The sequence below is a fragment of the Anguilla anguilla genome, chromosome 13, assembly GCF_013347855.1.
Source record: "Anguilla anguilla isolate fAngAng1 chromosome 13, fAngAng1.pri, whole genome shotgun sequence".
NCBI lineage: Eukaryota > Metazoa > Chordata > Actinopteri > Anguilliformes > Anguillidae > Anguilla > Anguilla anguilla.
In genome coordinates, this window is record NC_049213.1 from 15,375,306 (window position 1) to 15,389,224 (window position 13,919).

Below are 13,919 nucleotides of genomic sequence, written 5' to 3' on the forward strand. Positions count from 1 at the left end.
AACATTTGGAATGTTGTGTACACATGCATTTATACAAAAACATTAAATTAAGTGAATTCAGTGTTTTTTAAGCAAGTTTAATAGGACAGCCAGAACTGGCGGAGTGTTCTCCATAGACGGTGGTGTAAGATCCAACACAGCATTTTCCATCTTTTTCCTATCCCTGTAACTTCTGGATGCAGCCCTCCATTTGTCTCTCTGTTTCTTCTTCTCTCTCTTTGACAGCTCACTTGAATTTTAAATATGTAATCTTTCCTTGCTGTTTTCTTCTCTGGCAGCTGAAACAGTAGTGTGTAATGTCATGCCATAAATCTAATTTGTGCATAGTCAATTTTATTTTAGACTAATGATGGACGGCAACAGAAAGTTCAACATGTTACAGAAAAGATAAAATTCATCCTAACATGACAGTTAAAAACACACTAGGGAAATGAGTACTTTGTGTTACGTTACTTATAGTTCCTTCGTATACCTTTCTTCTAGCAAGGTACTCTTGCTGCAGAGACGGAACTAACATGCTGCCTGTGGTGAGCGCTTTTTTCTTTGCTTGTGAGTGCCATCTAGGAAATAGGTTAAAATAGTTATAAATGATTAATAAATGCATAATTACCTAAATGAAATGTCATGCTATAAATTGTTTTGGCATTTCTCTCATAAAATTGTACAAAGATGAAAAAAAAAGTTTTCTGAAATATTGGGAGAAATGACTGAAATTGCAGACAAATCTATGTCAAATTATACTAAAACTTATACTAAAATAAAGAACTGTATGTATATAAATCATGAATTAAATATAAATGCACAGAAACTGCCAATGCAGGACATATATCTATCATGTACAACGTTCTGCAATAGTTGCACCACATGATACTTGGTCTCACCACATGATGTTTTCAAGTTCAGTCAAATTTTACAGGCACAGAATTGGTCACCTAAAAAACAGGCATTCTTCCCACCAAAGTTCACTATCAAATTTCTAATCAAAATTTATATTTGCAGATAAAACTTAATATTCATAGTTTTTTTTGAAGTCATACCACATGACATCCAAATGTGGCAACTATATTCCAGCAGTTAAAAAGGTGTTATAATGTGTGGTTATATTTGGTCATCCTGTTTTGAAAAACAGTCTTTTATTTGTGAAAAATATGATCTTTCTTTAATATTTCCATTTATGCATGCAGAATACTGATTATTTCATAACCTATACATTACAGGCATTTAGTAGACGCTTTTATCCTAATGGACTTGCGCAAATTGTTGCACAAGGTTTTCCACATGGTATCCATTTATACAGCTGGATATATACTGAAGCTGTTCAGTACCTTGCTCAAGGCTGCAATAGCAGTGTCTGTCCTGGGAATTGAACCTGCAACCTTCATGCAATCAGCCGTGTTCCCTAGCCACTGTACAACACTGCCGCCATTTTGATGCATTGCATTCATTATTCCATTATCTCTGTGCATGTAAAAGAAAAATGAAACACACTCACACATGCATATTTGATATTCATACAGCCCCTTTGCTGCAATGCTACAACTTAATCTTCTGCATCCTCGGTTTTTGGCTGAACCTTCGACAGAAATCGGAAATGGAAACTTGTAAGATACACACATACATGCCCGCCTACTCAGAACAGGAAAACTTTTGGCTCAGTGTGGTTTGATGCAGCATTCAACACAGCCCTGCGCTTGGCACTGGAGATGTTATAGACATTTTGGTATTATATTTTTTCCAGTATAACCAATATGCTATAGATACAGAGTATATCCAGAGCTATAATCCTGTGCTAAATCATGCAATTAAGTTTGGTGAATTATTCCTACATTTCTATAACTGTCATACAGCAAATTACCTCTTATGCTACTTCACTAAACTATCAAACTGCATTAAGTAAAATATAGCAACAGCAAAAAAAATCTTTTATCTTTACAAAGATGTTTTAAACCATAAAATAACTATTTTCTTCCTCTGTGTAGCTGGAGTTTTTTTTGTTTTTTTCTTGCTTTTATGGTCATATACTGCAACCCAACATTTCATGACATATATAATTGAACAGTATACTTCCCACAGCCCTCATTTACTTGGAATGCAGAGAGGATTGTGAATGGCAGAAGTTAAGTGGCGGAAGTTGGGCCTGTGTGGTTTCAGACAGAAACACAGGGTCAGCCGTGCTTTGCAAGAGTTGATTGCTTTCTTCAGACAGCGAGGGCCAATTGAAGCAAGTCATCTGGCACCTTGACTGTCTCCCAACAACCCCTATCTAAGCTGGGGAGTCAATATGCTACTAGCTGTGAGACTGAGAATGCTGACTGCAGTAAAATTCTTTCAAACAATAACATTGCTAAGGATTCATCAGGAACAGGCACCCAACAGAATGGCCTTATTAATGACTTGTCTCGCTCTAAGACCATGTGGACCACAGTTTGACACTTTGCATGTGATTATTTAATAACGTGCATTAAATTGGATGTTATGTCGAGCAGTGCAGAGGAAATTCTTCAGTTGATGTACAATACAATACTATTTTAATGTGACTGGATAGTTTTTCAAATTGTCAAACTATTGTAAAATGCCATAATAGTATTAATGCTGCCATACAACTAAGGGGAAAGCCAGCCTACTTTTGTTTGATAAAGGGGGTTATTGGAGTATGTCAGTTGGTCTCAGAGTGGCACTATTATTGTTACATTACATTACATTACATTACATTTACTTGGCAGATGCTTTTATCCAAAGCGACGTACAAAAAGTGCATTTCATGGTCATAGACAACTGCTGAACACAGGTTCAGTAAGGTACAATACTTATTTTGTACAGCTATCTCTAGCCAAGAACACAGTTCACACAGTGAACACTATTCTGACCTAACCTCTGCAAAGCCAACTAGGCAGAAGAATAAGCTACAGTATACAGTACAATATTACAATATTACAGTATATCGTCACTTATTTTTTAAATGTTTAATCAGAAAGTTTAAACTTTCATACTCATGTACAGTTTGCAAAAGATTATTTTTAAAATCTTAATACTCAGATTATCCTCCTCACATGGCCTATTTATGCATCTTAAAACACTGCAAGACATGGCAACATTTAACCTAGATAGACAGTTGTGTTGAGACCTGCACACTTTGTTCTAAGATTCATGTCATAATACCTCAGTCGTTCATACACTGCGGTTGTTTCATAGTATATGGAGTACACATTTAATTATGAAGGGACACCCCCCCGAAATCCTATTAACTGGGGCATGTTCAGTTGATTGAAATACAAAAACTACTCATTCATATTACCAGAGTCTTTCACCAAACTGTCACTGTTTAAATATATCTGTATGTATACCAACTTTAATCTTCCTTAACAGAGGTTTTCGGCAATCACAACTGCATTATGATGTAGGACACACTTTCTGCACCACTGAGTGAATGGAAGCTAGACTGGCACAAATACAGTTCATGCACTAATGACTGGGTGAAAGAACATTTAAAGACCTTGTTTTTTTTTATTGTGAGGGGATAATTAAAACATTTTTATCACCATGTGCCTGATTGTCTTGTATTTATTTTCTCAAGCTCCTGTGTGCTTGTCTGCATGCTATTTTGACCTTGACTGATCTTAAAGGAACAGCACTGTGCACTCATAATTGACAATGGTCAACTGAAACAAAAATAAGACTGCTTTGTGAAATGAAACAAAATAACCAAGGTTAAAGAAAAGTTATGGTTCTGCTTGTCCTTATTTGTTAGCACTCTGTGACACCTTCTCTTGAAGAAGGGCCCAAAGACTCATAGGCAACAATAATTAACAAAGCAAAGCAAAAATGAACAGCGCAAAGAACAGAACACTTTTAAAATTAGCTAAATCATAAGTCTTCACTCAACACAAGTGAGTTGTTAGGCCCTTAATTGGGCATACATTAGGCCTATTAGTTGAGAGATATATCATCTACATTTGCCTAGTTTTAGTTGGTCAAAAATAAACGCCTTCGAGTTCAATACATACACACAGCATCAAGAAGCAGCATCTTCGAATTCTTGGAATGGCATGATTTTTGGTGATTTCATTGCTTCATGACCACCTCAGTAGTGTTATCTGTAGGGCAAATTTAAATACTTATTATGTACATTTCAATCGCTATTAGCTTTACAATGATGGCAGTGTATGTGAGATTTTCTTAGATTTATTAGACCTTCGAGCGATATGATAATGTTACTGTTACTCGTAGTTATTCACAATGTTTATAGAATTCTAACATACTGACAGGAACAGTACCTTTCCCAGTTGAGCACAGACAGATGGCGCTGCTCTCGGGTACCATCGGCAATCTGCGGCGCCTCCCGATCCTGCAGTGTCAGTGCCGGACTCCGCCGGACGGAGACGGGGCGGAGAGGTATATTCATGTTAGTGGTCTTGCAACAGTGATGATGTTATAGTCTCCTGGTCTCTAGAGCTATATTTGTTGAGAAGACACGGACGGTTGATATGTCAGCCTTTCCTTCTGATACAGGTAACGTGTGTACATTCAAGTATGCGCTTGCTTCTGTTTTTATTTATCCCGCAATGCGGCCTGTGCCTTGTGGAACAGGGGATTGGAGTTCACCTTGTGGCCGACATCGGGTTCCGCATGAAATCTATAGCTGCTAGCAGCTAGCTACATCTCTGACGACACTAGCTAGGCAGTTAGTTTGTTAGCTAGTTTGCCAAAATGACCTTTGTGTAAAACAATGTTTGGTAACAAGCTAACGTTAGCTAGCTAGCTACTGTTGTTATCTTTAGCTACCTTGCTTGCTGGATAAATTAGAGTATATCTCTTAGTTTAAAGTTAACACAAACTAGCTAGTTATGGATGTTTTGCGGTTTATGTTCGCGATCTTGCAAGATTGCACATGAACACTCTTGGCTAGTATCTAATAGCTTGCTACCCAACTAGTTATAACTATTGGATAGGCCAGCTGAATAAACCACTTGAGAAACAAGGAAGTTGTCCTGCTATCCAACGAGCTAGGCTACCTTTGTAGCTAGTTAGCTAACGACCTAACAAGCTTGTTAGCGTGACACATTGAGTCTTTTAAAATGAAACAAGGTTCAACCATCGTTTAGTTTCTTTAGCTACCGAATGTGTAAAATTTAAACCACTGTTGCTGGGCTTCAGCTTGAAAGACTGCCTAGCTTGTCGCTATCAGATAATTGGCTAAAGTTAATGTTAGCTGCCTCAGTGTTATGAATTGTGTTTTCTTAGCTACGGCTAGCTAGCAGACGGTCATATGTGAACTGTGTGATTAGCTTGCTTGCTAATGTTAGCCAGCCGAGCATTAGTCAGTTTTCAAGAAAGTTAGTAAATTAAGCCTGCTATCAGTATTGATAGATTGCTAGATGTACATGGTCAGAAAGCAATTAGCTGTGACATTAGCTTCCTGGCTATATTATTCTCCGTACGTCGAACTGTTGGGGAATGAGCCCAACCCTTCCGCCCTTAACCGTGGTGGCTAGCTAGCTAGTTAACGTATCAACAAGAAACCTTAGCCCAATCGATTTACCGGCCCTTACGTGTAATGTTATGGCTCTTGCCCTGTTTTCATGCACCATTCCCATTATAGATTTCTGGGAATAGGAACACTATAACATTATGGTTAGAGAAGCAAAATTGTATTTAACATTGAACTTGCGCTCTGTCCTCGAAAGTATTTGAAATGTCATCATCTTAGACTGTCTTGAATTAGGGTATGGCTCACAGTGATTGCTTTAACGCAGTTTACCTTATTCCGTCTTCCTACTGTACCTAAATTATAAAACGTGTCGTACTATGCGGAGCATGTAGTCTAACGTTACTCTTGCCCCGTAGATTTAAAGACCGGTGAGTTGGTTATCTTCGTTCTAAACCCAGAATCGCTTGCTTGGCGTTGGTAGATGCTGCAATAACAATTGTCTTAAGTTTACATGAGAAGAGGTGCTCATGACAGGAGTCTGTTCAATTTACAGTCGAGGTCTACAGTGGTAAAAGACGTAAACATCACCCGAGTTTCAAGGAGTACACTTGTACCCTGACTGTTTAACATTTCTGTTAACGTGCCAAAGAGATCAGCCAGATTAAAATGAAGCCTGCCTTTTTTAGACCCTTCTGCCGTGCTTCAAAATAAGCAGTTTGTCATCTATTTTTAGAACAGGTCCCATGGCTCACTTTAAGTTTAATACATTAAAATCATTGCAGGTCCATTGTAAATCATTGCGTTACTAGCTTTTGTTTGGGTGTTTTTGACCTACAGGTTCAGATGAAGTGGGTATTTGTGATATAAACATAGACAGGAACTCTTTGTATAACAGCAATGGCTCATTTCAGCATGTACAGTCAGCAAGGCTTCTGGTTTTCATTATGCAATTCTTAATCAGATTGAGGCTCTCATTTGGGCATAAAGCAGAGGCTCTGGCGCAACAGAATAATTAATTAGTTTTGTTTCTTCTTCAATGAAGAAAATGGTTTCAAACCAGAACAATAGAAAGTCAAAATCATAGCAGACCCCTTTCCCTTAGTTTGTCAGGATTTTTTCTGTAAGGCTGGAAACTTGTCATGCTTGCTTTGTGGATGGTGACAGTTTTTTTATAGCATTGTATTTTATTACATAGGATAGCGGATAAAGCATGGGACTCTTGGGGGTTTCTGTTATCCGTTCACAACGTCAAATTTGACACCGCGGCTTTTGAAAAACCGCAGGGAGCCGAGCGGAAGCGTATTGTCAAAACACCAGAGGGACGCGTCCCTTGTTTGCTTGTCGTCTTTTGTCAGCGGGTCGTAAAGGACGGCAGCAACAGCGAAAGGGAAGACCGGAGGTGGGCACACACGGAAGGCTCGAGCCTGGGCTGGGTGTAACACGCCGAGTACTGCTGTGTTGCAGGTAGCCGCTGGATCGAGTAGAAGAGAGGCGGCATGTACTCGGAGTGGCGGTCGCTGCACCTGGTGGTCCAGGGCGACCAGGGCCACGTGAGCGTCCTGCACACTTACCCCGCGGCGGTGGGGCGGGACGTGGCCAACGCGGTGGTGCGCCCGCTGGGGACCGCCCTCGTGTCCCCGGTGGCCGAGAGCCTGCTCAAAACCGACAAGGAGGTGAGTTTTTGCAGCCCCAGGGTCTTACCCTCCTATACTATGCACACCAGCAGGTTCCAGCGTCCTAGGGTCCTACCCTCCTATACAATGCACACCAGCAGGTTCCAGCGTCCTAGGGTCCTACCCAATACTGTGCGCACCAGCAGGTTCCAGAACTATGGGTCATTCATGATCTTTGGTGACTTGGGTTAGGGGATGAAGCACATGTTGGTCTAGATTTTAATAATAAGGGGCGTGTCATAGCACTGCAAACACGTACACAGACATATGCTTATGAATTGGGTCCTGGGTTTTGAAACCTGGTCTGGGAACCACTGGCCTAGTTTACTGCCGAACCTGAGTTGCTCTTACCTTTGTTCCTGCTAGTAGAGCCAAGAATGAGTATGTAAGTTTTTTTTTTTTTTTTTTTTTTTTTTTTTTTGCATAGCATCAATTTAGCAGACGCTCTTTACAAAAACGTATCTGGCAATATACTGTACATAGTTTTAGTGATTGTAATCTAAGTGCTTTGCATAGATAGTCTTGCTTCATGACATTTTAAGGAGTCTCCTTTCTTTGACCTTTGATACATGTGACACATAGGTGAGGTGACAGTCAACTATTAAAATCCTCCAGGTGTGCTGTACTTGCTGGTTGTGGAGGGGTGTAGTTTGTTGCCCCTTTTCCTCTATACTACATTAGGAATTTTTAGGAGTTGGCTAAAACTCTTTGAATACTGAATGAATCAGAGAACCTGGCTTGTCAAGATAAGGACAGGAAGGAATTCCAGAGTTAATTTTTTTTTCTTTTGCCATAAACGCAGGTATGCCCTTGCCGGGAAAAGATTTTTAATTAATTTAGACGATTCAGCTGTGTTGGCCCAGTACCTTTTGCTGGATAGATAAGCAGAGAGCTTTAGTATTCGAGGCAACCTTTCCCTAAGTGGGTTCTTTAATGCTACAATTGCTTGAGTGTACCCAGAGCAGTATCTTTGGGCTTGCAGTTATTATTAGCACCTTATCCTTTCGAGAAACATGCAGTGAAGGACCTTCCATGAAAATTGCTCCAAGTACGTCAACTTTTGACGTTATTGTATAATTTTACCAACATACTGTTTGTTGGTTATGTATGCGATGAGAGATGTCCACAACTTTCTCGGAGGATCCTTTGTCTGCGTACGGTGTTCACTTCCACATGTTGTGCCCTAGCTCTTTGCTTTGGGCTTCTGCGTCTGGTGATAACAGCAAAAGGATTTCCTGTGTATCCTCTGGGGCATTTTTTTGCCAGTAATTCCACTGGCCGTTTCTCCACCCAGCAGAAGGCCCTTATTTAGCATATTAGGCAAAGCCATTAGATAAGTTTGTTTGTGTTAAGGCAGGCAAAAAGTTGGGCCGTCTGCCAAATGCCGCCTGTGTGCCCTTTTTTAGTGCCACCGCTCTGCTTCTTCCATAATTCAGGATGATCAGAATGATGTAATGACATCTCTAGGACCTTAAGCAAGGTCTGGGCACTTGTTCCACAACCTCACGATGATGTCACTCATTTACAGAAGGACACCAGAGGAAGTATGTGAGGCATCTCAAACAACAATGCACAATTGTTGTAGCCCAGTCGTTCCTCTTTTGAAAACCGCAGGTTTTCCCTCCGTGTTATTCAAAGTTAGTCTAATCCAACCCTGCATAAGGGCATTTGCTAAGCAAATTATGTTGGCAGATACTCTCGTCCAGTACCTTTTTTTAAAGAGGCAGTCCATTTTAGTTGGACTGCATTCTTAATGGAAAAATAAATAAATCAGCAAATAAAAGATGATGATGATGATGATCTTGATCTTGTCTATTCAGGTCAAGTGGACGATGGAAGTTTTGTGCTATGGCCTCACGCTACCTCTGGATGGAGACACTGTTAAGCTGTGCGTGGACGTGTACACTGACTGGATCATGGCACTGGTGGCTCCAAGAGACTCCATCCCACAGCCCATCATCAAGGAGCCCAACCTCTACGTGCAGACTATTCTCAAACACCTCCACAACCTCTTCCTGCCCAGGTAGTGTGTGGATTTTTGGGATGTGAAGTTCTCCAAGCTGACCTGAGGAGGATACAAGCGGTATACAGTACAGTAATACATTGGATTAGAGCTGTCACATTACTTTCAGATATGGAATTAAATTTCAAATTTGCGTACCAATTTCACTTTTGAAGACGAACATGGAAATTCTGTGCTTAAGGAGAAAAAAGTATGACAGTTTGCACACTAGCTAACAATTTGGCAGTGCAAAAATTACCAAAAATTAGTGATGGTAGCTCAAAATAGCCCCGCCTCACCCAGCTGGCACAAAAGTAACCGATCCCAGGTCATAAGTGCGGTTGGAGCCCATCTTCTCGACAAAATATAATAAAAATATTAAAATATATAAAAGTTGTTTTTGAAAATATAGCGCAATATTATATTTGTCTTCATATTTTGCAGTTTGCACTAATAAATCTGCTGATTCCCGGCTAAGGTTATTTTTAGCCTTGAAATTTTTAATTTTGGAATTTCGGATAGTATTTTTTGACTTGAGCGACAGCCCTACACCAGGTGAATTTCTTATTCAAATTACAACGTAATGCATGAAGGAATGTGTACAACCGACCTTGGAAAAATTCTTGTAATAAAAATGAGCATTCTTCATGAGGGATGGTCAGAGATCGGTTGTGTTTGTTAAAAGAATAGCCGGCGGTGCCCGTGAGACCCTCTTTCTGATTGGTGTTCTCTCCCTCTGTCTGTTGCTCTCCGCGGCAGGCCCGAACACTACAGCCCCAGCCACTTCCGGCTGTGCCAGCAGGTGCTCACGGCGGTGCAGAAGCTGGCGCGGGAGTCGGCCAGCATGGTGCGGGAGACCTGGGAGGTCCTGCTGCTCTTCCTGCTGCGGATCAACGACACGCTGCTGGCTCCGCCCACCGTGGGAGGTCAGTTCCGTCTAGCCGCAGCGCGCTCTGCGACAAGTCCAGTGCCCCGTTCAAGGCCGCAGGTTCTTGATGAGTTCGAATCGGAAACTGGCATCGCCTCAGATCATTGACCGTCGAAGCATTTGTAAAGCATACAAATTGGGTAATTTCGATCCTGATTGGGTCATTTCGTCAAGATTTTTACCCTGAATAAGTTCGCCTTAGAACATTACCTAGTGCTTTCAAGCTATTTAAATGTATTCATCATGTGAGCACGTGGCCAAAGATTAATGGATGCATCCAAATGGATGCAAATGAAAATTGCACACAGTAAAATACACACCCGTTTAACATACGCCTAAGCAAATGTACACTTTCACAGCCTGCCTAAGCATCTTATTAATGTGTTTAAGGGATCGAGAAGGTTTTTATTAAGTTAGATAAGTGATTTGAGGTTCTTTGAAGGTATTTGGTATTTGAAGAGGATTTCAATGTATTTACCTGCTATATAAGGAAAATATTTGTTGCAATTTTGAGTTGCAATGTTACAGAATTGAAACTTGAATTTATGCGCACCTTTCTGAACTTGCTGTTTTAAATCAGATATTTCATAGTTCAGTATACAGTACACAACAGTTAAAATGGAAATGAAAAAAATGCTAAATTCAATACATGTGTGGTTGTCCTTAATAATGATTTAAAATCCTTCCATTGGCGGAAATCTCTACTTGAGAAAAATATTATTCTATTGAACAAAACAAATGTATTCCATGAACTTGGCGAGCTCTGTAAATACGACCACGAGCAGGTTTGTTCCACGCATGGAACCTGGAGCTTTCACTTCTGATCCTTGTATTTTACTGCTGACACAAACCATGAAGACAGTCACACTGATATGGCAGTGAATTTCCCTAAGCAAATTCTATCCAGTTTTTTGCATTAATTACCACGTACAAACAAAGGCTGTTCGGATACCAAAATTTGGGTTTCGGTACCAATACCTAGTTTAGTGTCACAATGCTCGATGCCAAAATGATACTGTTTGTTTTTTAAAAAGGAAACGTCAGCCATTGCCATATCCTGCTAGTTGCACTCACTGTCCTTTATCTCAGATTTGAACAACTTGTCTCAAAACACAGGATTGTTTTGTATACATTGAACATTTCAATGGCTTGTATTAACTAGTAAAGCAGCATAACCTTGAAAAGTTTAGGAAATGTGTATATCTTGCCAAGGCCTTGGCAGCTAGCCTTTTCATGCACATCCGGCAGTAAGGATGTAGCCTTAGTAGACAAACATGCATATTAATCCCAAATCGTACGATAAAGCTTGGTTTAAGCTTTCATTATAGGATATATGGAGGAAAAGAGGCATCTCCCCATTTTGAGATTACTTGTTTATGCTGGTACTTGTGGATGCGCTCATTTGTTTCAAACGGGGGGTAACTTATAAACTATCACTCCTGTCATTTTTAAAAAAATATTCCTTGAAGAGATCCTGATGTTTATCTGACAGATGTTTCACTGTATTTGATGTGTTGTCTCCCTGTGCGAGCCTGATTTGTGACCTCTTTTACAAATTAGCGCTGTTGCGTTGGTGGACTTGCCTTTCCCGTTGGCTTTAAATCTGAAGCGCTGCCCTGTTCGCACTGCACGGTGGGTAACCTGCGGGTTGCTCTGCAGGCGGGATAGCAGAGAAGCTGGCGGAGAAGCTGATCAGCGTGCTCTTCGAGGTCTGGTTCCTGGCCTGCACGCGCTGCTTCCCCACCCCGCCTTACTGGAAGACGGCCCGGGAGATGCTGGCCAACTGGAGACACCACCCCCCGGTGGTGGAGCAGTGGAGCAAGGTCATCTGCGCTCTGACCTCCAGGTGACCCCTCACCCCTCTACTCTCCAGCCCTCCCTCCACCCTATTGGTGGAACGAGTTTTCAGCTACCAATCAGAACATCAGTTACCAAAAATCTTCCAAAGCTGATTGAGAATCTACCTGTTACTACTTGTGCTCTTTTGTAATTAATATATTATGGACTTCTGTTGATGCAATGTGGCACATATGCATGTCACTGTGTTTATTATGGGCTATTTTTAGAATGGTTGTTTTTATTGAGTTACTCAGTTTTTAAATCTGTACGGCTGTTCATTAAAGCCTTGTATGCAATGTGTTATAAGTCCCTCAAGATAAGATTTTCTGCTCTGAACTTTTTCACAAATTGTAGTGTAACCAGGAAACTTGGACCATGTCGCATGGCTTAATCAGCTAGACCTTGTTTTACCACAAAAGCAGAATTATACCACCTAAACCTTGTTTAGCCATTTGGAATAATAAAGTGTGTGTAAATGAGATGGAACAAAGGTATTTTATTTTATGAAATCAGTAAAAGGGCCTAAATGTATAATGCCTCCACCATTTTGTTTGGGTGAATAGAAAGGTTGTTTTGTTTTGTGGATGTGATCTCCCCCACCCCAGACTGTTGCGTTTCACCTACGGGCCCGCGTTCCCGCCTTTTAAAGTCCCCGACGAAGACGCCAACCTGATCCCTGCTGAGATGGACAACGACTGTGTGGCTCAGACCTGGTTTCGCTTTCTGCACATGCTGAGGTAACCGCGGACACAGCAGCTGACCACGCCCATCCGGCACTTCCCGACACCCCCTGACCAGGGCGAGTCGCTGAGTGCTAGACCAGGGTCGTGTTCTTTAATGGCGTGTTCCTCTGCGATGTAGTCCGGTGGCGTTTGGGTGATGTCGTTCCAAAGCCCGGAAAGCAAAGTGAGCGTATCTGTAACTGTTACTGCACACGTAACTTCACTCGACTGATGACTGACTGTGGAACAGTCGGGTGTAGAGTAAGATCTCGGACACGTTTCTCGTAACATGCTTTTATGTGTCCCCCCGTGACCCGCCTCGACGCCTCCCTCTTGAGTGGGTCCCGGCCCACGCTGCCGATGGGCCAGCCTCAGCATTGCTCTCTGCTGTCGTTCCAGCAACCCGGTGGACCTGAGCAACCCGGTGATCATCAGCTCCACGCCCAAGTTCCAGGAGCAGCTGCTCGGCGTGAGCGGCGTGCCGCAGGAGGTGGTCCAGCACCCCTGCCTCAAGCAGCTGCCCCAGATCTTCTTCCGCGCCATGCGCGGGGTCAGCTGCCTGGTGGACGCCTTCCTGGGTAAGGAACGGGCCGGACGCTGCCCCCCCCCCCCACCCCCCAACCCCCCCCACCCCGCCCCAGGAGTGACACGGTGCTCGGACAAGTTGGGCAGAGTGGAGGGTTCTCGTCGTCCGCGCTCTATGCCTCTCTCCTGTGTTCTTTCCTGGGCTTCTGATACTCACTGAATCGGGGATGCAGATGGCCCTCTCGATGTGTAGCGTTGTGTACTGTCCACGGTTTACGAGAACCATGCTGGCTGATTGGAACTTGCCCACATTATAGTTAGATCTCAGATGATTAACTACTATGACTGGGGAATGTTTCCTTCTTTATGAATGAACTGTTACCAAACTTTGTGCTAGGCACCAATGATTCTTGTAGCTGCAGAACAGAATTGTATAAAATGAGCTTAATGTTTGTCGTTTGTGATTGGCTCTGACTCGGAGAGAAGGTATACGGTGCAGCAATATTCTTCCCCGTGAAATTTGCAGTTCTAGACATATTGAGACATTGTTGATTGTGGCCTAAATTCATTACAACCGCAGTGCGCTTTCTTCTTAATTTTGAATACATTCAAAATAGAAAATTGAGAAAGTAGTAGAAGTTTCAGCTGCTCAACATTGTGTTTGTTAGTCTTTTAAATAGATGAAAATTACTAACCCAGCATTTCTCTTTCATCATTGTTAAAAAAATGTTAATTTGTTTCCCTTCGTAGGTGTTGCAGTCTCAAAGAAAGAGATACAAGAAAGACTGCCCTCTTATGGTAC

General features: G+C 41.8%; 1 protein-coding gene and 1 long non-coding RNA gene across 12 annotated transcripts in view; one reads left to right on the forward strand and one right to left on the reverse strand.

Moving 5' to 3' along the window:
• Window positions 1-735: 735 nt before the first annotated feature.
• LOC118210976 lies at window positions 736-4,382 on the reverse strand. Its single transcript, XR_004761944.1, has 3 exons — window positions 4,275-4,382; window positions 4,005-4,094; window positions 736-1,573 (listed from the first exon to the last, which is right to left on the reverse strand). It is a non-coding gene; the product is annotated as an uncharacterized LOC118210976 (long non-coding RNA).
• The window catches only part of LOC118210975 (ral GTPase-activating protein subunit beta-like), a 35,401-nt gene continuing 25,841 nt past the window's right edge, over window positions 4,360-13,919 (forward strand). For 6 of the 11 annotated variants that reach the window (XM_035387533.1, XM_035387536.1, XM_035387535.1 and 3 more), the window contains exons 1-8: window positions 4,360-4,509; window positions 6,893-7,101; window positions 8,922-9,124; window positions 9,863-10,029; window positions 11,691-11,877; window positions 12,476-12,607; window positions 12,992-13,170; window positions 13,868-13,915. In XM_035387533.1, the coding sequence (XP_035243424.1) occupies window positions 6,925-7,101; window positions 8,922-9,124; window positions 9,863-10,029; window positions 11,691-11,877; window positions 12,476-12,607; window positions 12,992-13,170; window positions 13,868-13,915 (1,093 nt within the window). In that variant the 5' untranslated portion in view covers window positions 4,360-4,509; window positions 6,893-6,924. The remainder of the gene's footprint in view (window positions 4,510-6,892; window positions 7,102-8,921; window positions 9,125-9,862; window positions 10,030-11,690; window positions 11,878-12,475; window positions 12,608-12,991; window positions 13,171-13,867; window positions 13,916-13,919) is intronic. The other 5 variants (XM_035387539.1, XM_035387540.1, XM_035387542.1 and 2 more) reach the window with 1 other exon arrangement.